This window comes from Equus caballus, chromosome 17, assembly GCF_041296265.1.
Source record: "Equus caballus isolate H_3958 breed thoroughbred chromosome 17, TB-T2T, whole genome shotgun sequence".
In the NCBI taxonomy this organism is placed as follows: domain Eukaryota; kingdom Metazoa; phylum Chordata; class Mammalia; order Perissodactyla; family Equidae; genus Equus; species Equus caballus.
Genome location: NC_091700.1, coordinates 23415755 through 23438949, shown reverse-complemented (window position 1 = coordinate 23438949; position 23195 = coordinate 23415755). Strand labels below are relative to the sequence as shown.

Genomic DNA, 23195 nt, shown 5'->3' with positions numbered 1-23195 from the left:
GCCAGGTTAACAACAGACAGCCGGTTACTTTTTAAATGATGGGGGCGTCTTTACAAGTGTAAATTAAGTTAAAAAAAAACTCCCACTATTATTTGTCAATTATACCTCAATAAAGCTAGGAAAAAACCCCTCTCCCGTAGTTATACAGTACTTAAAAGGAGAGAGACTTCTAATTATTATTCTTTTCTAACTACTTTTTGTTCTTAATATATTTTTTACTACATTATAATTTTCCATCTTTCAATTAATTGGGGGCAATATATAACTTGTACCAAAAGGCAGAATTTTGGAGCTAAACTTCCTGGGTGTGAATCCTGGCTTCACCCTTTACCAGCAGAGTCATCTTGGGCTTCTTATGTAACTTTCCTGGCCTTGATTCCTCATCTGTAAAATGGGCATGATAATAGCATCCACTTCACAAGGTTCTTACGAAGATTGAATAAGGTAATGTAGACGTAAGGCGCTCAGCATAGTACCTGGTGTGAAGGGATTTCATTAATGCTAGTCATTATAACCAGTAATTGGTAGAGATAATTTCTAATTTCTAGTCCTATTGTACAGTATTAGTTCTCAGTAAATATTTATTTAAAAAGGTTTCTGGCTCCTACAAAAGCCTGTTCGGAGAACAATATCAATAGCCTTTGAACTTGGGCAACTAAAGATGAAGGGGGATGGGATAATCAGATCTCCACCACCTTTTCTGTTCATGAACATCCGATTATTTGCTAATCTTTTAGAATGTATGTTTTCTGTTGACAATTGGGAAAAGGTCACTTCATCTACCTCGACTAGTCAATTGACACTAGACTCTTTAGGATAGTAATTAAACATCGTCTTAATAAAAATGGCTTTAGGACTCAAGCTTTGAAAATTATATTGTTTATGTAGGTAATACATAAAGATAAGAGCAGAAATCAATGAAATTGAAAACAGAAAGACAATAGAGAGTTTAATATCCAGAATACATAAAGAACTCCTACTATTCAACAGCAAAAAGACAAATAACCTAATTAAAAAATGGCAAAGGACTTAAATAGACATTTCTCCAAAGATATATGAATGGCTGATAAGCACGTGAAAAGATGCTCAACATCACTAATCTTTAACGAAATGCAAATCAAAACTACAGTAAGATATCATTTCACACCACAGGATGGCTATTATAAAACAACAACAAGAACAGAAAACAGTAAGTATTAAATGAGGATGTGGAGCAATTGGAACCCTTGTGTGTTACTGGTGAAAATGTAAAATGGTACAGTCACTGTGGAAAATGGTATGGTTGTTCCTCAAAAAATTAAACATAGAATTTCCATATGATCCGACCATTCCATTTCTGGGTATATACACAAAAGAATTGAAAGTAGGGACTCAAACATATATTTGTACACCAAAAGATGGCAACAACTCAACCGTCCATCAATGGATGAATGGATAAACAAAATATGGTATATATGTACAATGGCGTATTATTCAGCCCTAAAAATGAATGAAATTCTGATACATGCTACAACATGGATGAACCTTGAAGATATTATGCTAAGTGAAACATGCCAGACACAAAAGGACAAATACTATATGATTCTACTTGTATGAGGTACTTGGAATAGTAAGATTCATAGAGACAAAAAGTAGAATAGTGGTTGCCAGGGCTGGGGGGAGGAGAGAATGGAGAATTCTCCTATTATTTAATTGCTTTCAGTTTGGGGTGATGAAAAAGTTCTGGAGATGGATGGTGGCACAAATGTGTGAATGTACTAAATATGCTAATATTTTACCACAATAGGAAAAAACATTTTGACACTGCTTGCCTCTTTTTTAGTTATATGCTGGTTTTGTCCAGTATTTTGGTTTTAAAATCTTTCGACCCCGTAGATAAGACATCATGATTATGATTATGATTTCATGCAGCAATGCTTACTTAGATTTATCCACCTCCTTACCAATGTCTTCGCACACCTTTCATTCTCATAACTCAGAATTCTCACCTGAGGTCCCATATCTACTGCCTGAAAGATGTTCTCAAAGTTTCCTTTAGAGAAGGAATGTTGGCAGGCAGATCTCATGTTTCCTAGGTCTGAAAATGGTTTTGTTTCTCCCGTCTTGAAATACCGTTTTCTCCCAGAACGTTGAAAATACTATTCATCGTCCTGTGCCTTTGATGACTTTGAGAAGCCACTCTTCAATCTAGTATTGGTCCCTGGACATGCGATTGGTCTTTTCTTTCTGCTTTGAAAATTTTCTCTCTAGACTGCTGCCGTTTCGTTGTCATGTGACTAGATGTGGCTGCCTTTTTATTTATGCTCTGTCTGATCACTGAGATCCTGGAGTCTGAGGATCAGTAACTTTGAAGAACTTTAGAAAACTGATCTGTACGTAAATATCAGCTCATCTCCAGCCTCCATTTTCTCTCCCTTTGGAACTCCAACTCAATATACATCATCAACCCTTTCCTCTCTATCCTTGTGTCTCTTGCCCTCCTTTCAGATTTCCATCTCTTTATCTCTCTGCACTGGAGAATTTCTTCAGACTCATCTTTCTGTTTTCTAGTTGTCTCTTCATTTGATTCTGGTCATCTGTTTAATCTGTCAATTAAGTCTTTCAACCATTATAATTTTAACTTTCTAGAAGTTTTATTTACTCTTAAAATACATGCTTTGTTCTTTTTATTTTCCTGTTCCTTGCTCATATTTTTAAACTATTCTTTTTGAAAAACATACAAAATCTAGTTATTTCATATTTTGAGTCTAATAATTCCAGAACCTGAATGATTTGTGGATCTGATTCTGTTTCTCTTTTTTCTAGTGGTTTTCATTTAGGGTGCCTTATTTTGATTATGACCCCATGATGCTTGGAACTTTTTTGGTAGGAATTCTTTGAGGCCTAGGTTGAAGTTGAGTTTCTGCAGAAAGGATTTGCATTTCCTTCTGCCAATCACCTGAGACCACTTTAATTTAAATCCTCTGCTTGAGGTGTTTTGGGCCCACAGGTGGTGTGAATTTGGCCACAAGCCCTTGGAAGGGCCAGCTTGTGTCAACATTCTCAAGAGAAGCATGTTTTTCTTCTGTCCAACCTCAAAGTTTAATCAGGAAAATTCATTCTCTTTAACTCTTATTTTGAGAGGCTGTCCTCTTGGCCAGATTTATGAAGGGTCTTCTTTTGCACTGTCCACTGGGGCAACCCATTGCTTTCTCTTCTAGTTCCGGAATCCTGTACGGCCTTCAAGGTGAAAACTTTAGGTTTCCAGGGTTTGACACTCAGAGAAAAAGCTCCTTACTTTCCACAGTTTACTCTGAATTTCACCTCGGAGGACTACTTCCTTCTGGGACAACTTTGTGATGTTGCGATGATGTTTAAAAACATGAGTTTTTATGTTTTATCCTGTATTATCCTAGTTTTCATCAGAAGGGCAGTTCACGTTATTTAGCTCATCATATTACACAAAATGGAAGGTCTCTTTTGTCCTTTTCAACAGGAGGTCTTTATTCACCTTTACCATCTCAACTTCTTGTTTTAATTTGGCAACTTATTTTTTTCCAGGAAATTATCCATTTCTGCTGGTTAAAAAAATTTGGTAGAGTTGCAAGTAACGTTAAAAAAATCTCTTCTTTATGTGTAGTTATATTTCCTTTCTTATTTCTCATCTCACATATTTTTACACACCCACTTTCCCTTTTCCTAAAGAATTTTCATGCAATTTATATTCTTGATCTTTTCAGTGAATTAAATTTTGGATTTATTCATCCTTTCTACTAATTTATTTTTCATTTCATTCATTTCAGTTTTTTGTCTCTTCTAATTCCTTCAACTGGTTTCTTTTGATTTTTTTCCCTGTATTTTCTTAAACTGAGCACAATTTTACTTTTAGCTTTTCTTCTTTAATAATGAAACATTTCTGATCATCCATTTTCTTCTGCTTGCAGCTTTGACTGAATCCTGTAAGTTTTATTATGGGTTATGTTAGGAACTCTCCTTATTGCTTTTTAGATATTTTTAGATATTTTTTCCAGAAATCAAACTAGAAGGAATCAACCTAAATTTCTTAATTTCCAAGAAGCTTTATGGTTCCTTTTTTCATAATTAATTTTTTTGTTTTATTGCATTATGATGAACAAATGTGACTTATAAAACCTCTACTTTAAAAATTTTGTCCATGATTTATGTGGCCAATTACATAATCAATTTTTATAAAGGACATAAAAAACATGTATTTTTTGCCATATCTACTAAATCAAGTTTATTATATTTTTCAATTTTTTCCATGTCTATAATATTTATTTATTCAGATCTGAAAGAAATTCAGCTCTAAAAGAATCTGAAATTCTGAAAGAAATATTCTGAATTCTCTAAGTGTTATTTACTTTTATCAAGTTCTCTTTGTTTTATGTATTTACTTAGGTTTTGTTTGGTTTATACAGGTTCTTAATTCTTGTATCTTCTTTGTAAATGTTGTCTTACCATTACTTAATATCTCTCTTTAACTTGCACTGAGAACTTTAGCATCTGCTTTAGTGTTAATGTTGCCATTGTGCTAGTTGTTTGTTTTCATTTACTGCATCTCATTTCCGACCCTGATTTTCCTTTCAAAATTACATAGTTTAAATGTTTTTGTGCGCATATATAATAGCATCTGCTTTTTATTGTCATTTTTTGGTTGCTTCATTTAACAAAAATGTAAAGTTAACAAAATCTAAAGTTAATCAGTATCTCTCTCATCTTCCAAAATAATACAAAGATCTCGGTGTTGGTTGAGTCAGTTTCGACTCCTAGTGAGTCTGTGTACAACAGAGTGGAACCCTGCCCCGTCTTTTTTGCGCCATCCTCTCACCTTCCAGTGCAGCATCAGACAGTGCTCTGCTGCTGTTCACAGGGTTTTCATGGCCAATTTTTTCAGAAGTGGGTGCCATGTCCTTCTTCCTAGTCTGTCTTAGTCTGGAAGCTCCACTGAAACTTGTCCACCATGGGTGACCTGCTGGTATTTGAAATCCCGCTGGCACAGCTTTCAGCACCACAGCAACACTCCACCGCCACGCTGACAACCGACAGACGGAGGTGTGGTTCCCCGACTGGAAAACGAGCCTGGGCCAGGGCGGTGAACATGCTGAATCTTAACCACTAGACACCAGAGCTGACGAACATTTTAAAACTGTTTAACTCTATGTTGCTTCGTGTTGATTGTTGGACAGAAGTGATCATCTAAAGAATTTCCATTTGTCTTTAGAAATGAGCATTATACTTTGTGATCATGATTAAAAGGGCTTCGAGTTTGGTTTTCTTTTTCATCTGATAGATAGGTAAACAGATAGATAATTTACTTTGCATATTACCGTGAGATTTCACTTCCAGTGTGAAACTAACAGAAGAGTGTGGCCTCTGAAAGAAGTATAAATATTAAAGATAGAATTCTTATAGACCGAACTTCTTGTTTTCTAAAAATTCAAATATTTTGAAGATTTAAAGAGAAAGAATGTCATCTTGTCTTTGTTTTCTTAATACATTTTAACTTAATGTTGTTTATCATGTTCGTTTTTTCTTTGTTTAGGTAAAATACTTATTTTGTGATAAAACGGGAACCCTCACTTGCAATATTATGACATTTAAGAAGTGTACCATTGCAGGTATAATTTATGGGTGTGTTTTTATTGCCATACTCTGTTGGAAATTCTTATATTTTTTCTTAATAAAGTTAATTATCCTTTATTTGCTCCAAAACATATCTGAATTTCTAATACTATCACTGTATCTGAGTGAGACTGAAACCTAATATAACCTAAATGAAAACTTGCAGTTGTTAAAAAATAGGGTTTACATCTGCTTTCATACGTGGTTAGAATTCTTAAAGGGTTTTATATTTATAGTCTTGTAACTGTTATATTTCCTCCCTCATTTTCCCTTAGAAATCAGTTAAACACAAGTGATGTTATAGACAACTTAAGGTAAATAGACGACATTCTTTTCTCCTTTGCCCTTCTTCCTTTTTCCCTGCAACACACTTTTCATCAGTCCTGGTGTGCTGACAGATGATAGCACAGCTCTCCCTGGTCCAGACTTCAAATGGCAGTTCCCAGGACGCTCCCCTGGATAGATCTTTCCTGTATGGTGTTCAAAAACCCCAGGATCTAGACTTTACTGCTTTTGTAGTTTCTCTGTCTCAAATTCCACATAACTGTTCAGTATTCAACACAATTTTAGGCATTTTCTAACGCCATTTTGCAGCTTGAGGTCTGAGAGGAGGAACTTTAAATATTTACTCGTTCTATGGACTTTTTAGGTGTGACTTACTGAAAACAGAAGGTAGGGCTATGTGTTCACTATAGATCCTTTTGGTTATCGACTGTTATCATCAGGAACCTTTTGTTAAAACCGCTCTTCTCCATTCTCCCTCAGTCAGCCGCCTTCTCCCATCACAGACTCCTGTGAATTTGATGACCCAACATTATTGCAGAACTTGGAGAGTAACCATGTAAGTCTGCTTTTTTCACTCTGTCAACAGGGTAATGCTATATAACTTTAAAACATTTGTATAGTTTCCTAAAAGATATAATTTTCTGAGCCCAGGAAAGAGAGAGTCTTGAAATTTTTTGATGTTACTATAGTAAGCAAGGGACTTTTTACCCATATTATGAACTGAGCACTGAACTTGGTGTGACCGAAATCAAACATTATACAAGAACGTTTTACCGGGTAGCCATCTGTGTAAGACTCTCTCTTCTGCTTTTAAACTATTTGGTTCAATTGCATGCTACCAATATCTTCACTTATCTATTTTAAGATATTGATCTACCTGATTTGAAATCTTAATCTTCTAAAAAGTAAAAGTGGTCTTTTAAAACATAAGTCTGTACGTGTCTTCCTGTGCTTAAAACCTTTCCAAGGACTGACACCACACTTAAGATGAAACCCAAACTCGTGACTGTGCTCCTCTCTCCAGCCTCATTCTGCGTATTGTTCCTCCTGCTCAAGATGCTAGAGTCACACTTGCCTTGAAGCTCCACAAATGCACCAGTCTGATTCCTGCCCCGGAGCCTTTGAAAGTGCTATTCCTCTTGTCTAGTGTGTGCCACTGTCACATGTCACCTAACACAGCTAACTAACCTTTCCATTTAGGTCTTAATTTAAATATCATCTCCCCAGTGTTTTTGTCCTGACCACCTACCTAAAATAAGCCTCTCTTTTCTCTATCACAGCCCCTATGTATTTCTCCAGCTTTGAGAAAGCTTATCTCTCCAATAAGAATAAAAGCTCCATGAGGGCAGGGTCATCTTGTTCCTGCAGGTCTCCCCAGCCTACCACACCGTCTCTGCCTCAGTAGCCACTCCACAGACACATGCTAACTGCACAATATGGTTTTTAGCTGGTGCCTGACTCTGCGTATACCTGAAGTAAAACCTTAGTTGGTAAAAGCTGCAGATTATATATTACTCTTGCGTTCTAAGAGACTCACCAGCTCGGTGCCTTTCTTATATATAGCCCATGAAAGACTATATAAAGGAATTTCTTACCCTGTTGTGTGTGTGCCACACTGTTGTTCCTGAGACAGATGGAAATGATATAATCTACCAAGCTTCCTCCCCAGGTAGGTGCTGTGTGCACCTGGAGCACCTGGCAGGTGATGAGCACAGAAGAGGGGATGCTGCCCCTGGTCCCCTGATGGTGCCTGTGTTTCTCCTTCCCTGGAGTTGTTATGGTCAGGGGCATTGGTGGCACAGTGCAGGCCTCAGCTGCTCTGGGGCTCCGGCTCCCCAGACCCACAAAGACTGCCATAAGGAGGCTGGCGGGGGCTCTCGGGGCCGGGGTTCAGTGGCATGTTAGGTTATAATAAGTAACAGGCAGGGGTAAGGTCAAGACCTGCAACATTTTCTGGAGCTGCTACTACTGGCCCGGAGCACAAACAAGACCATAATGAAACTAGGGAAGGATTTCACTCTCAGCCTGGGGAATTTATCTTAGCCCCACTGAAAGTGGCCCTATTTAGCCAAATTTCCTCTTTCATGAACACTGTCTGGCCCCTAGAGGTACAGATAAGTGCATTTGGATGAAAAAAGTCAAGTTTAAAATATGACGTGATATTTTAGCTGAAGAATGGAAATCCGTATTAAATTAAATTCAATGTTAATACATTTGCTCAGTCTCCATTAACACAGAATTTTTATTAACAGATGAAGCAGCTTTAGTGAAAGGAGCAAAGAAACTCGGCTTTGTTTTCACTACAAGAACGCCGTATTCTATCATCATAGAAGCTGTGAGTAGCATCCTATATACTTTCCCAGGGTTCACACGCACCTGTTTTTCCAGAGAGACACAGGTACACAGCGGTCAGACGAGGAACCCCTGCAGTTACAGTGCGTGGGGTTCCCACCTGCCCCACACCTTCCCAGCCGCTATTCTTGGGCGCATTCCTTAACTTCTCTGTGTTTGCCCCAGTTTGCTCATCATGCATGTCACAGGGTCTTCGTGAGGATTAAATGAGTTGACATATCTTAAGTAGTTGGAATTAGTGCTTGGCACAGAGAAAGTGCTCAATAAAAATGAGCTATTCCGAAGACTTAGAATCATCAGACCTTCAAGCAATACACTATTTTTTTTTCCTATAAGAATTAAAGTGTTTCAAATTATTTTTGGCAAGTTTTATTATTATTTTCATTTACTCATTTTATTATGTATATATTTTCTTGTTCTGTCTTGATGACCACTTACCACAAGACTTTGATATTACGGGAAAAAATTGGAGCAGTGTAAACATGGTGGCCAACACTGATTTTTTTTTTTCTAGTAATAATGCAGTGGTTAGGGATGTTTACTAGACATTGAGTCCTTGGCAAGACGGACTGACTAATTCACCTTTGTATCTATAGAATATGCCACATGGATGACTCTCAAATTATTTGAAATCCCGCAGTGTCATATTGGTGAAGCTGGGAGCTGGTAGCTTCACAGATAAATTGATCATGGCTACAGGAAGTCAAGAGGCTATAACTGGAAAAGTCTAGAAAACATGCATGTTTCATTGATATAAAATTTTATAGCATACCACCTTTTTCCACGTTTACCTCTTCAAATTATCTCAGCATTAAGGATTTCATTTGATCTCTGCTATTTTATTAAAAGATGTGTTTGTTCTCCCAGTTTTGTCTGCTGACTGTCTCATCTACTCCCGTGTACCCCTGCAACCTGAGAGTATTTATAAAGTTTCCAATAGTGCTGCTTTTAGATTGAAAAGAGAGGTGTTCCAGTCTTCAGTCGGCACTATTAGAAACATTTGTGCCAATATTGTTCTTGCCAGAGGAGGGCACCATCATCTTATCAGACTTTATATTTTGAAAAAGATGGGTATTTGGGGGGTAAAACTTGTTTGTGCTTGGGAGAGTGAGTTATTTTGCAAGGATACTTTTTCCTTCAGGTAAGAATCTGCTGTTTTATCTTTCTGTAGATGGGAGAAAACTTAACGTATGAAATTCTTAACGTCCTGGAGTTTTCTAGGTAAGCTACTTTTTCATTCACTTCATGTATTTCCCAGGGCTCTTTCTGTGACTGTTCAGTGAGATTTGGTAATGTAAACCAAAACTTTACTACAGAATCATGAAATTCCAGTCCGCTTCCATCCATCCTTTAATCTCAGCTCAGGTCTTGCTTCTTCAGGCCTCATTGGGCCAAACTCCCTTTTGTGGGTGATGTGGGTTCCCACACCTCTCCTTCCTAGCACTTGTCACAGTCAGCATTGCAATTTCTAATCTGAGTGTTTATTTAATGACTGTGTCGCCAACTAGACTATAAGTTCTAGGAGGGCAGGAGTCACCTCCCGCCAGGTCTGGTATCCAGTAAGTGCTCAATAAATATTTGATGAATGGATGGATATTGGGCATTATTGTCGCAAATAAACTAAATAATATTTCTTTTAAAATAGTGAATTAATTAATGTTTTTCAAAAGAAACAACGTGCATCCAAATCCTTTTCTCCCCTTACGCTTCAGAAGGCCTGCTGCTCCAGCAGCTGGCCTGATTCCCCAAAGAGTATTGTGAGTTTATGGCTGATGATTTTATTTTCACTGGACTTTCCTCCAGCCTCATGAAGTCATGTCTCTTGGACCACCTGAGCCTTGCTAATGTGGAATCTGAAAGATTAGAAAAGGAAGTAAATAAGTAAATCATTTGTTCTTCCCAAAGCCAGACTTTTTAAATCATATTTTTAAAGCATTGTTTCCCAATGCCATTTTTTAAAAAAAGCTTTAAACCTCAGAAAAGTTGTTGTTACCAACTCCCCCCTCTCTCTAGGAAAGCTTTTTCTAAAACTTTATTACAAGAAAATATATCTCAATGTTCATTCCAGCTTTCCCCTTTCCTGATATTTAAACACTGCTACTATGAGAGCACTCATTTCCAGTCATTACAATGTGCACTCCTAGCTAGGTGACACTTAAAAGACTCAGTGGCCTTGAGTAGTGTTCTAACAGCTTTCTAAGTATTTAAAGCAATTGCTAATCCCGTCTTCCTGTCGGAAAGCACTCTCTGACTACTCACTGGGGCCGTCCTTGGAGGGCAGAAGCTTTGGCTTAGACTGTTCAGGGTGAGATGGGGACAGATGAAGAGTGTTTTAAGTAGATGAGGCCGATGGGGCTCCCAGGGAGGTGAGAGAAGTTTAAGACATTTCTCTCGCCTCTTCTTGCTGACATGCTGCTCTCTGGTGGCCTGGCGAAATGGCCATCTTGGTGGCTGATTGGGCTACTTTGGGGCTGTATTGTCTGGGCCTCGTGGGCAAGAGGAGGAAGAAGAGGAAAGAAGGGAGGATGACAAGCATGGATCCATTTGGAGAGGAGGAGTGGAGAGGGTAAAAAGAGCCTGGGAGACTGAGGAGGGAAAAGGTTTATTTGTGGTCTTAGCTGTGACTCTGTTACTAGCTCATGACCTTCCTAGTCACCTAACCTCTCTGGACCTTGGTTTCTTGGCCTAGAAAATGGGGATAGCATTGATATCCTCCTCATGGGATTGCTGTGAAGATTAAATAACAATGCCTGGTACGTCCAAAAAAAAAGATATAGCACTTGCTATAAGTATTTATTTTTATTCCTATTCTTTTAATTGGAACACTCTTTTCTGATGCTTAAATGTTTGGATTTTACCACGTTCCTCCTCCCTCCCCCCGTGAAGGAGATCCTTCTTCTCTCCTTCAGGAATCATTTCTATGAACCTTACTTCTGTTCTAAGCTTGACCATCCATTTCTTGATCCATCTTATTCCTGAGGAAAAATAAAATTCTTTCTTGTTGGAAGAGCTTGAGAACGTGGAAAAACTAATGACTGAGATCCCAATTGGTCTGCTTGACCTGCACAGAGCAGTCCTTCAAGGTAGATGGCAGCAGCCCCATTCGAAGGATATGCAGCTGGAGCTCAATTTAAGCAACCGTGCCAACATCACTAAGCAAATAAGTGGCAGAATCAGGGTTCAAATCAGGTGTATCTGATCCCAAAGTCCCGGTATTTTCAACCAATCTCTGCTTCCAGAGGTGAAAGAAAAGCTAGAGAATGTAAAAAATATATTTTCGTCTTCATGGCATTAAATGCAGTCTACAAATATTTTTGAGCATCTTCCACATGCCAGCCACTGTTCTAGAATTAGAGTGGCCATGATGAGCCCCTGTTTGTGGGGCTTCTACTCTAGTGGAGGGAGGCAGAGAGTAAACAGAGAAGTGAATGAACAAGATAATTTCGGGTCATGATGAGCACTGTAGAAAGAATCAACAGTAGGATCCGACAGAGGCAGACTGTGGAGCTGCTGGTGGTGGAGGTTTGCCTTAGAGCGGCCGAGGGAGCCTTTGCGAGGTGTGGGATTTGGGCTGATAATTGAAGGTGGAGGAGGCAGCCACGTGAAGACGTGGAGGAAGAGCATCCCGGGCAGAAGTAACAGCTAGAGCAAGGCACTGAGAGATACTGGTCTCAGCGTCAAGCAACAGAAAGAACCTCAATGTGGCGGAAGCGAAGCGAGGAGCAGGGAGGTGCTGGAGACGAGCTTGGAGAATCCGTCTGCGGCAGGATCTTTGCAGCACACAGTGCGGAAGTCGAATTTTTTGTATGTGTGATGTAAAGTCACTAGAGGGCTTCAAGCAGGGCAGTGCTATCCGATTTGTGTTTTTAAAAGATCATCATTTTCTTGGATGTATTTATACCATTTTTACTTGCCCTAGTAACTTAGATAGTAACCTATTCCTTCAAGTAATAAGGAGCAGAATATCTTTAAGTTTTCAGTTTGTAGTATTTTTATTTGTCTGCTGTTTGGCTGCTTGTTGTGGTCATGTAGTTATCCACACTTCATGCTTCTAGTTTTTACTCCTTGACGTCTTTGCTGATGCTTTTTCTAGAGAATGAGTTGGAAAACCAAAAAGACAGGATACCCATTTGTCACTTTGTAGCCTTACTTTGAAAAGAAAATGTTAGTTGCCAAGTTTAAAAATAGCAACTCAAATGCAGTTTAGACTTTGATGTATCTTTCACTTACCTAAGGGACCTCTGTATTCCACCACAGTTGAAAATTAGGTATAAAATTTTTCAGTGGGAGAAATTCTTGCTGCTCTTCTGCTAATCATTTCAGGAACTTTGAGTCCTGGTCTGTATTAAGAACTGTGCTAGGGGGTGGAGGTTTGTATCCCGACAAAGATGCTGCCCTTGCCTGTGGGAGCCTACAGTCTGTTAGAAGACAGGTATGTGCAGAAACGGTTTTAGTACCAGACAGGATCTGGTAAGAACTAGGTAGATGGATATATCGCGTTCTGGGTAAGCACAGAAGATATTATTTCTGACTGAGGCGTTTTGGGAAGGCTCTGTGGAGAGGGTTGCATCTTTGAACGATGGGTAGGATTTCAACCGGTAGATATGGGAGTTGGGAGGGGGCACCTACCTGAGGAGGAGGCTGTGGAGCCGGCGACGCCATGGAACCTAATGTAAGCTGTGCCGGGGAGGGAGGGTCTTCTGGTGTGGTAGGAGTCCGAGTGTGCAAGGCGTAGGGCTGTGGGGTATGAGAAAGAGCTGAGACAGTGAAGATTCCTGCAAGGATTATCTGTAGGAGTCTCTTGAAAAGTATTTATAGGCCATGGAGAGCCATCCGAGGGTTAAGGGCGGTGGGTGGGGAGGATGACGTGATAAGGAAGCAGGACTGTTTTGAGCAGTTTACTTTGGCAGTGAGAACAGATCTTCAAGCCTATTTGGGCTGCTAAATCAGGAGTAAAATCAATGAGTTTAAGTTTGTCTACGACGGTAAAATAAATAAATACACAAATCAATCAATCAATCAATCAATCTAGAGGACTTTGAGGCAGAACTGTACATTAAAATAAACCTGGCATCTATCAAGCTAGCTGTTTAACATCTCTGTGCAGCAAACTGGAGACAGGAAGGCCTGCCTGATGGAGACGTTGTGAGGACTGAATGATACACAGACGTGGGCTGCTCTCCTCGTTCTTCCCCAGTTTTTAAATGGTTATATTTTGTATGTGTATATAACATGTATTTTATTATATTTAATATATGTATTATATACATATAACACTAAATTACATTATAAATTATAAATTACATTATATAGTATATGTATTATGTACTATAAGTAATATAATACACATTAATATAAAATATATTAATATATATTATACATAATATAATATATAAGTAATATATATAATAGATTAGATATATTTGCATAAGTAAATTTCCATAGAAGAAAGAATAGTAACTGAGAAATAGTAGTAGTATAAGAAAGTGGAGAGTAATGGTAAAAGAAAGAGGAAGTGGAAACTGGCAAGAAACATGTTGGCCCTTTCACTAATGGTCAGTGGAGGACTCTCTCAGAATGCTTTTGATTTTGATTTTTTGTGTGTGTCAGTGCCATGTACTAAGGAAAATAGAAGCTAATGCTTTTAATGTTGTTTTAGTAATAGAAAAAGGAAGTCTGTAATTGTCCGAACTCCTGCAGGACAGCTCCGGCCCTACTGCAAAGGGGCTGTAAGCACTGGATTCATTGTTCATATCAGCTCCTCTCTTGGTTCCCACAACTTGTAGGAGCCTTCTACAACTCAGCAGTATTTGAAAATGTTGTTGTTTTGTATCTGCTGTCGCCACAGGTTGTTGACCGCATTATCCAAGACTGAAAAATCCATGTCAAGGTAGCCAAAAAGCTTCCCCGACAGCCAAGCCCACTGAAATTTATGTGGCTCACACCAGAATTTTTATTAAGCTTTAATGTCAATGAAAAATTTGCTGTCACTCCGTGTTTTATTGAGAGCCAGTGAATAGGTTTTAGATGCTGAGGGTTTATAGCAGGAACTTTGATCCCAGTTCTAAGCCCAAAGTGCTGGGATTTGGTGAGTCTCAGGAATTAGCTTTGACCTCTGTGAATCTTGGTCTTTTTTGGATCACTTACGTATTTGTTCACTACCATAATTACTTTAAAAAGCCCAGCTTTATTGAGGTAAAATTGGCGTAGAATAAACGGCACACATTTAAAGTATACAATTTGGTAAGTTTTGACACTGATCTGCATTCTGTCACTATAGATTCATTTGCATTTACTACATTTTTATATAAATAAAGTCACATAGTGTATATGACTTTTTGTCTGGCTTCTTTCACTCATAATTATTTTAAAATTCATTCAGTTTGTGGCTCGTATCAATAGTTCATTTGTTTGTGTTGCTGAGTAGTATTCCAGTATATGGGTATATCAGAGTTTGTTTATCCATTCACCTGTTGGTGGACATTTTGTTTGCAGTTTTGGCTACTACAAATAATGCTCCTATGATCATTTGTGCAAAAGTCTTTGTATGGACATATGCTTTCATTTCTCTTTGGTAAATATTTAAGAATAAAATGGCTGGATCATATGGTAAGTGTATTTTAACTTTTTAAGAAACCACCCAACTGTGGTTACATTCCTGCAAGCTATTGTCACCAACACTTGGTATGGTTAGTCTTTTTAATTTTAGCTCTTCTACTAGGTGTGTATCTCATGTGGTTTTAATTTACATTTCCATGCTGTGACTGATGATAGTGAGCATCTTTTCACGTGCCCATTTGTCATCTGTGTTGGGGGTTCCCAAAACCACCCCTATGTTTTTAGTAAATCTCTAGAAGAATTCATGGGACTCAGCACATTATTGTACTCATGGCTAAGATTTATTACAGGAATGTAGTAAGGATACACAGCCAGGTCGTAAGGGAAAAAGCCATAGCCAGAGCCTGGAGGAAGTCACGTGCAGGCTTCCCATGGGGGTCACACAGGGTAAGTTGTATCAGTTTGGAGAATTGTTTACCAGCCAAGGGCCAGCCTTGCAAGTAGGTCTTTCTAAGGATAGCAGTCTCTGACCTCTGTGTTAACTCTTTCAAGTTATAACAGCCTTAAAAAATTATGATTCTTGACTTTAATTTTGTTTTTTCAAAATCTATGTCATCAATTCTAGTTTTCTAGGCTTGGAACACCTGTATACCATCTAGAAAAGCTAATAGTCTTGTCTTTCAGTTGTCCTTTTTCTTATTTTGTATCAGCTATCCGAGCATCTAATTATCTGCCTTGTGACTTGTGTTAATTTCCACAATTCTAGCAGATGTTATATTAGTTATAGTTATACGGCTACTTTCTGCAGACCTTTGGGTAAGCATTGGAAACTGACATAAAAGAGCGTAAAATCAACTGGTTCTGTGAAATTGGCTCTTATATACAACTTCATGCACATTTTGATGGTCCTAATTGTTTTCAGTTATAGAGAGATATTTTCTGACACTTTTCCTGGCTATTGAGGCCAGTAGCACTTTGCTTTTTGAAGATTTTTCTTTTGGGGACTCATAAGATTTTAAATTTCTTTCTTGTTGGGTAAGGGTAAGACAGACAATGTCTACATTTGTATCAATAGTCAAATGTAGCATAACTTAGAATATACTTGCTAAAGTAATTAGCTATCAGACACCAGGATTGTTCTGTTGGTAAAATATGAATTTGATAGATCGACTGATTGAATTAGACTTGATTCTGAGGCTCTTTGGATTCATAGTTCCTTTGAAACATTCCCCCTTTTTTTATATGACAATTCTATCTTTCATTTTTTGAGGAACTACCATACTGTTTTCCCTAATGGCTATACCATTTTACATTCCCACCAACAGGGCACAAGTGTTCCAATTTCTCCAAATCCTTACCAAGATTTGTTACTTCTGGTTGTTTTTTAATTTTTAAATTTTTTATTGAGGTAACATTGATTCGTAACCTTATGTAAATTTCAAGTATACATCATTGTATTTCTACTTCTGTATAAACTACCTCATGCTCACCACCAAAGTCTAGGTGCCATCTGTCACCATAATAATGTGCCCCTTCACTCCTTTCACCCTCTTCCTACACCCCTTCCTCTCTGGTAATCACCAATCTATTCTCTGTATCTATGTATTTGTTTGTTTATCTTCCACATGTGAGTGAAATCATATGGTATTTGGGGTTTTGTGAATAATGCTGTGATGAACAGAGGGATGCATATATCTTTTAAAAATAGTGTTTTTCTGTTCTTTGAATAAATATCTGTGAGTGGAATAGCTGGATCATATGGTAGTTCTAGTTTTAATTTTTTGATGAATCTCCATACTGTTTTCCATAGTGGCTATGCCTAAGTACATTCCCACCTGCAGTGTACGAGGGTTCCTTTTTCTCCACATCTTCTCCAACACTTATTATTTCTTGTGTTTTTAATAACAGCCATTCTCATGGGCATAGGTGATATCTCATTTTGGTTCTGATTTGCATTTCCCTAACAATTAGTGATGCTGAACATCTTTTCACGTGCCTGTTGGCCATCTGTATGTCTTCTTTGGAAAAATGTCTGTTCAGATCCCCTGCCCATTTTTTAATCAAGTTGCTTGTTTTTTTGTTGTTGAGTTGTGTGAGTTCTTTATATATTTTGGATATTAACCCTTATCAAATATTGGTAGGTTGCCTTTTCATTTTGTTGATGGTTTCCTTTGCTGTGCAAAAGCATTTTAGTTTGGTGTAGTCTCATTTATCTTTTCCTTTGTTTCCTTTGCCTGAGCAGACATAGTCAAGGAAATACTGCTACAACCGATGTCAAAGAGTTTACTGCTTATGTTTTCTTCTAGGAGTTTTATACTTTTAGGTCTTACATTCAAGTCTTTAATACGTTTTGAGTTAATTTTTGTGTATGGAATAAGATAGGTGGTCTACTTTCATTCTTTTGCATGTGGCTGTCCAGTTTCCCCAGCACCATTTATTGAAGAGACTTTCCTTTCTCCATTGTATGTTCTTGGCTCCTTTGTCAAAAATTAGCTCTCCATAAATATGTGGGACTTATTTTTGGGCTCTCAGTTCTGTTCCATTGATCTGTGTGTCTGTTTTTCTGCCAGTACCATGTTGTTTTGATTACTATAGCTTTGTAGTATATTTGGAAATCAGAGAGTGTGATACCTCCAGCTTTTTTCTTTTTTCTCAGGATTCCTTTGGCTAGTCAAGGTCTTTTGTTGTTCCATATAAATTTTAGGGTTCTTTGTTCTATTTCTGTCAGAAATGTCCTTGGGATTCTGATAAGGATGGCATTGAATTGGTAGATTGCTTTAGGTAATATAGAAATTTTAACTATGTTAATTCTTCCAATTCATAAGCATGGAGTATCTCTCCATTTCTTTGTGTCATCTCTGATATCTTTCAACAATGTCTTATAGTTTTCAGTGTACAGGTCTTTTACTTCCTTGGTTAAATTCATTCCTGGGCGTTTAATTTTTTTTCTTGTGATTGTAAATGGGATTGTATTCTTCATTTCCCTTTCTGCTAGTTTGTTGTCAGAGTATAGAAATGCAACTGATTTTTGTAAGTTGATTTTGTACCCTGCAACTTTGCTGTAGTTATTGATTATTTCTAATAGTTTTCTGATGGATTCTTTAGGTTTTTCTCTATATAAAATTATGTCTTCTGCAAACAGTGACAATTTCACTTCCTCGTTGCCTATTTGGACTCCTTTTATTTCCTTTTTTTTGTCTAATCGCTCTGGCCAAAACCTCCAGTACTATGTTGAATAAGAGTGGCAAGAGTAGGAATGCTTGTTTTGTTCCTGTTCTCAGAAGGATAGCTTTCAGTTTTTCCCCATTGAATATGATATTGATGGTGGGTTTGTCATGTATGGGCTTTATTTTGTTGAGGTATTTTCCTTCCAAACTCATTTTATTGGGAGTTTTTATCATAAATGTATGTTGGATCTTGTGAAATGCTTTCTCTGTGTCTATTGAGATGATCATATGGTTTTTATTTTTCATTTTATTAACGTGGTGTATCACATTATACATATTTGTGGATTTTGAACCATCCCTGCATTCCTAAATCCCACTTGATCATGGTGTACAATGTTTTTAATGTTTTGCTGTGTTCAGTTTGCCCATATTTTGTTGAGGACTTTTGCATCTATGTTCATCAGTTATATTGACCTGTAATTTTCCTTCTTTGTGTTGTCCTTGCCTGGCTTTGGTATCAGGGTGATCTTGGCCTCATAGAATGTGTTAGGAAGTATTACGTCATCTTCAATTTTTTTGAATAGTTTGAGAAGGATAGGTATTAAGTCTTCTTTGAATGTTTGGTAGAATTCACCAGGGAAGCTGTCTGGTCCTGGACTTTTATTTTTGGGGAGGTTTTGTTTACTGTTTCAATCCCTTTACTTGTGTTTTGTTTATTTGGATTCTCTATTTCTTCTTGGTTCAGTTTTAGGAGGTAGTATGAGTCTAAGGATTTATCCATTTCTCCTAGATTGTCCAATTTGTTGGCATATAGTTTTTCATAGTATTCTCTTATAATCCTTTGTATTTCTGTGGTATCCATTGCAATTTCTCCTCTTATCTTTCTAATTTTATTTATTTGAGCCTGCTGTCTTTTTTCTTAGTGAGTCTGGCTAAGGGTTTGTCAATTTTGCTTATCTTCCAAAGAAACAGCTCTTAGTTTCATTGATCCTTTCTAGTGTTTTTTTGTTTATTTCTGCTAAGTATTATTTCCCTCCTTCTGCTCACTTTTGGCTTTGTTTTTTCTTCTTTTTCTAATTATGTTAGGTGTAGTTTAAGATTGATTATCTCAGATTTTTCTTGTTTTTTACAGTGGGCCTGTATTGCTATGAATTTCCCTCTTAGAATTGCTTTTGCTGCATCTCATATAAGTTGGTATGGTGTATTTTCATTTTCATTTGTCTCTGGATATTTTTTTATTTCTCCTTTAATTTCTTCAGTGATCCATTCATTCATGTTCCGTAGCATGTTGTTTAGTCCCACATCTTTGTCATTTTCTCAGCCTTTTACCTGTAGTTGATTTCTAGTTTTATAGAATTATGGTCAGAAAAGATGCTTGATATGATTTCAATCTTAAATTTATTGAGGCTTGCCTTGTTTCCCAACATACAGTCTATCCTTGAGAATGTTCCATGTACACTTGAGAAGAATGTGTCTTCTGCTGTTTTTTGGATGTAGTGTTCTATATATATCTATTAAGTCCATCTGGTCTAGTTTTTCACTTAAATCTACTATTTCCTTGTTGACTTTCTGTCTGGGTGATCTATCCATTGATGTGAGTGTTGAGGTTCCCTACTATTATTGTGTTGTTGTTAATATCTCCTTTTAGGTTTGTTAATAGTTGCTTTATGTACTTTGGTGCTCCTGTGTTGGGTGCATAGATGTTTACAAGTGTTATGTCTTCTTGGTGGAATGTCCCTTTTATCACTATATACTCCCCCTCTTTGTCTCTCATTCACCTGTTTTGTCTTGAAGTCTGCTTTGTCTAATATAAGCATGGAAACAGCGGCTTTCTTTTGTTTTCCGTTGGCTTGGAGTATCATCTTCCATCCCTTCACTCTGAGCCTGTGTTTGTCTTTAGAGATGAGAGGTGTTTCCTGGAGGCAGCATATTTTTGGGTCTTGTTTTTTAATCCATCCTGCCACTCTGTGTCTCTTTTTTTTTTTTTTTTGAGGAAGATTAGCCCTGAGCTAACTGCTGCCAATCCTCCTCTTTTTCTGAGGAAGGCTGGCCCTGAGCTAACATCCATGCCCATCTTCCTCTACCTTATATGTGGGACACCTACCACAGCATGGCTTGCCAGGCGGTGCCATGTCCGCACCCAGGATCTGAACTGGCAAACCTTGGGCCGCCGAAGTGGAACATGTGAACTTAAACGCTGCGCCACCGAGCCAGCCCCCACTCTGTGTCTTTTGATTGGAGAACTCAATCCATTTACATTTAGAGTGATTATTGATATATCAGGGCTTAATGTTGCCATTTTATCACTCATTTTCTGGTTCTTCTGCCTTTCCCTTGTTTCTCGTCCTGTGTATTTCAGATACCAATTCAGTCTGGTAGTTCTCTATGATGGTTTTCTTAGTTTTCTCTTTATTTATCATTTGTGTCTCTGTTCTGATTATTGGTTTATTAGTTACCATGAGGTTTGTTTAAAAAATCTCATAGATGCGATAGTCCATTTTCTGATAGCTTCTTATTTCCTTAGCCTTAGCCAATTCCATCCCTTTCCTCTTCCCCTTCTATGTTATTATTGTCATGACTTATTTCGTCTTGTCTAGTGAGTTTGTGGTTAAAATGACGAGATTTTATTTATTTTTGATGTTTTCTTTCCCTTTATCTTTAGTGTTAAAATTAAGTGTTTACTAACCTAGTCTGATAGGGAGCTGAAATTTTTCTGGTTTTGCCTACCTATTTATCTCCTTGCTCAAGGCTTTGTAACCCCTTTCTTTTTTTTCAGGTATGAGGGCCTTCTTGAGTATTTCTTGTAGGGGGGCATGTCTTGTGGCAATGAACTTTAGCTTTTGTTTGTCTGGGAAAGTTTTTATTTCTCCATAATGTCTGAAGGATATTTTCACTGGATGGAGTATTCTTGGCTGAAAGTTTTTTCAGAATTGTGAATATATTGTTCCACTCTCTCCTAGCCTGTAAAGTTTGCTGAGAAATCTGGTGAAAGCCTGATAGAGGTTCCTTTGTAAGTTATTTTCTTCTGCCTTGCTGCCCTTAATATTTTTTCCCTCGTGTTGACTTTTGCCAGCTTTACTGCTATATGCCTTAGAGAAGGTCTTTTTACATTGATATAATTAGGAGATCTAATAGCTTCTTTCACTTATATTTCCAGCTCCTTCCCCAGGTTTGGGAAGTTCTCAGCTATTATTTCTTTGAACAAGCTCTCTGCTCCATTCACCTCTTCTCCCTCTGGAATACCCATAATCCTTATGTTGCATTTCCTAACTGAGTCAGATATTTCTTGGAGAATTTCTTCATTTCTTTTTAGTCTTAGTTCTCCCTTCCTCCATCTGAAGCATTTCTGTCCTCCAAGGTGCTAATTCTGTCCTTCATGATATCAGCTCTGTTATTCAGGGATTCCAGGTTATTCTTCATCTCATCCATTGTGTTTTACATCTCCAACATTTCTGTTTTGTTTTTCTTTATAGTTTCAATCTCTTTCATAGAGAAGTTCCTGATTTCATTGAACTGTTTTTTCTGTATCTTCTTGTAACCCACTGAGGTTTTCTATGATAGCTATTTTGAATTCTCTGTCATTTAGATTAGAAATTTCTGTGCCTTCAGGATTGATTTCTGGGTACTTGTCATTTTCCTTCTCATCTGGAATATTAAGATGTTTTTTCATATTGTTTGATGGTGTGGATCTGTGCCTCTGCATAGTGATAGTATTTGGTCATAGCTTCCACCTGCCACCACTGGGTTGAGGTCAAGAACTGTGTATTCTGAGCCTGCCGTGATCTGCAGTTCACTCGCTCACAGCTACTGCTTTTCTGTGGTATGCATGGACACTCTGGCTGACTGGCTGAGCTGGAGTGCCAGGCGAGGGGAGGGGTACTTTTTTTCATCTGTGCTATCCTGGGGGTGTTCTTGCTATGCCCTCGCTATCTGCTCTCCCGGAGTGCTAGCTTGATGAAGACACCCCTACAATATCTTAGCCACCTCTGTGTGTGGCTTTCCCTTTGGCTGTAAGGGAACTTGGAGAATGAAGGTCTTCCCACAAAGGGCTGCCCCTACCTGCTCCTATCAGTGCTGTGCACAGTCCCGGGGCCACTGCTGTTCAGAAGGGAGAGGAGATCCCCTTACCTCCTTCCACTTCCTCAAAGGGTACAGCACCTCCATCTTCAGACGTATGGCTGTGTGTGTTGCAGACATCTTTAGTGTTGTGTGACTGTCCTCTCTTAGGATATGAATGTCCTTTCCATTGTATCTTAGAGGGGAGAGTCTAAGGGAAGCACTCACTCTGCCATGATGCTGATGTCACTCCCACAAGGCATTATTTTTATACTCTCACTTCCATTACACAATCTATATCTATCTTTATGCCAGTATCACACTATCTTGATTACAGTTGCTTTGTTGTAAGTTTTGAAATCAGGAAGCATGAGACTTCCACTTGGTTATTTTGTGTCGAGATTGTATTGGATATTTTGTGTCCCTTGCAATTCCATATGAATTTTAGAATCAGTTTGTCCATTTCCGAAAATAAATCAGTGGGAATTCTGATAGGGATTGTATTGAATCTATAGATCAATTTGGGGAATATTGCTGTCTTAAAAATATTGTCTTCCAATCCATAACATAGAATGTTTATAATTTATTTAGATCTTCTTTAATTTCTTTGAACAATATTTATTTGTTTTCAGATTATAAGTTTTGCACTTCTTCTGTTAAATTTTTTCCTAAGTATTTTGTTATTTTTGATGCTATTATAAATGGGGTTTTGTTTTTCTTAATTTCATTTTTTGGATTGTTCCTTTCAAGTACATAGAAATACAATTGACTTTTGTATATTGATAGTATATCCTGCAACCTTGCTGAACTCATTTATTATTTCTAATCATTTTTTAGAGGGTTCTTTAGGGTATTTTAGATACAAGATCATGTCATCTGTGAATAGAGATAGTTTTACTTTTTAGTTTTCATTTTGGATCTCTTTATTTCTTTTTCTTTCCTAATTACCTTGGCTGGAACCTCCAGGACAATGTTGAATGGTACTGGTGAGGGTGGACATTCTTATCTTATTCATGATCTTAAAAGGAAAGCATCTAGTCCTTTTCCATTAAGTTGGATATTAACTGTAGATCTTCATAGACGTCCTTTATCAGGCTGAGGACAATCCCTTTTATTCCTAGTTAGCTGAGTGTTTTTATCATGAAAAGATTTAAA

General features: G+C 37.8%; 1 protein-coding gene across 1 annotated transcript in view; it reads left to right on the top strand.

Moving 5' to 3' along the window:
• Positions 1–23195, top strand: part of LOC100059750 (phospholipid-transporting ATPase IB) — a 141876-nt gene that overhangs the window by 42239 nt on the left and 76442 nt on the right. Inside the window, exons 10-15 of the mRNA XM_070240554.1 lie at positions 5543–5631; positions 6388–6463; positions 7471–7576; positions 8160–8242; positions 9431–9480; positions 13919–13988. Of these exons, the coding sequence (XP_070096655.1) occupies positions 5543–5631; positions 6388–6463; positions 7471–7576; positions 8160–8242; positions 9431–9480; positions 13919–13988 (474 nt within the window). The remainder of the gene's footprint in view (positions 1–5542; positions 5632–6387; positions 6464–7470; positions 7577–8159; positions 8243–9430; positions 9481–13918; positions 13989–23195) is intronic.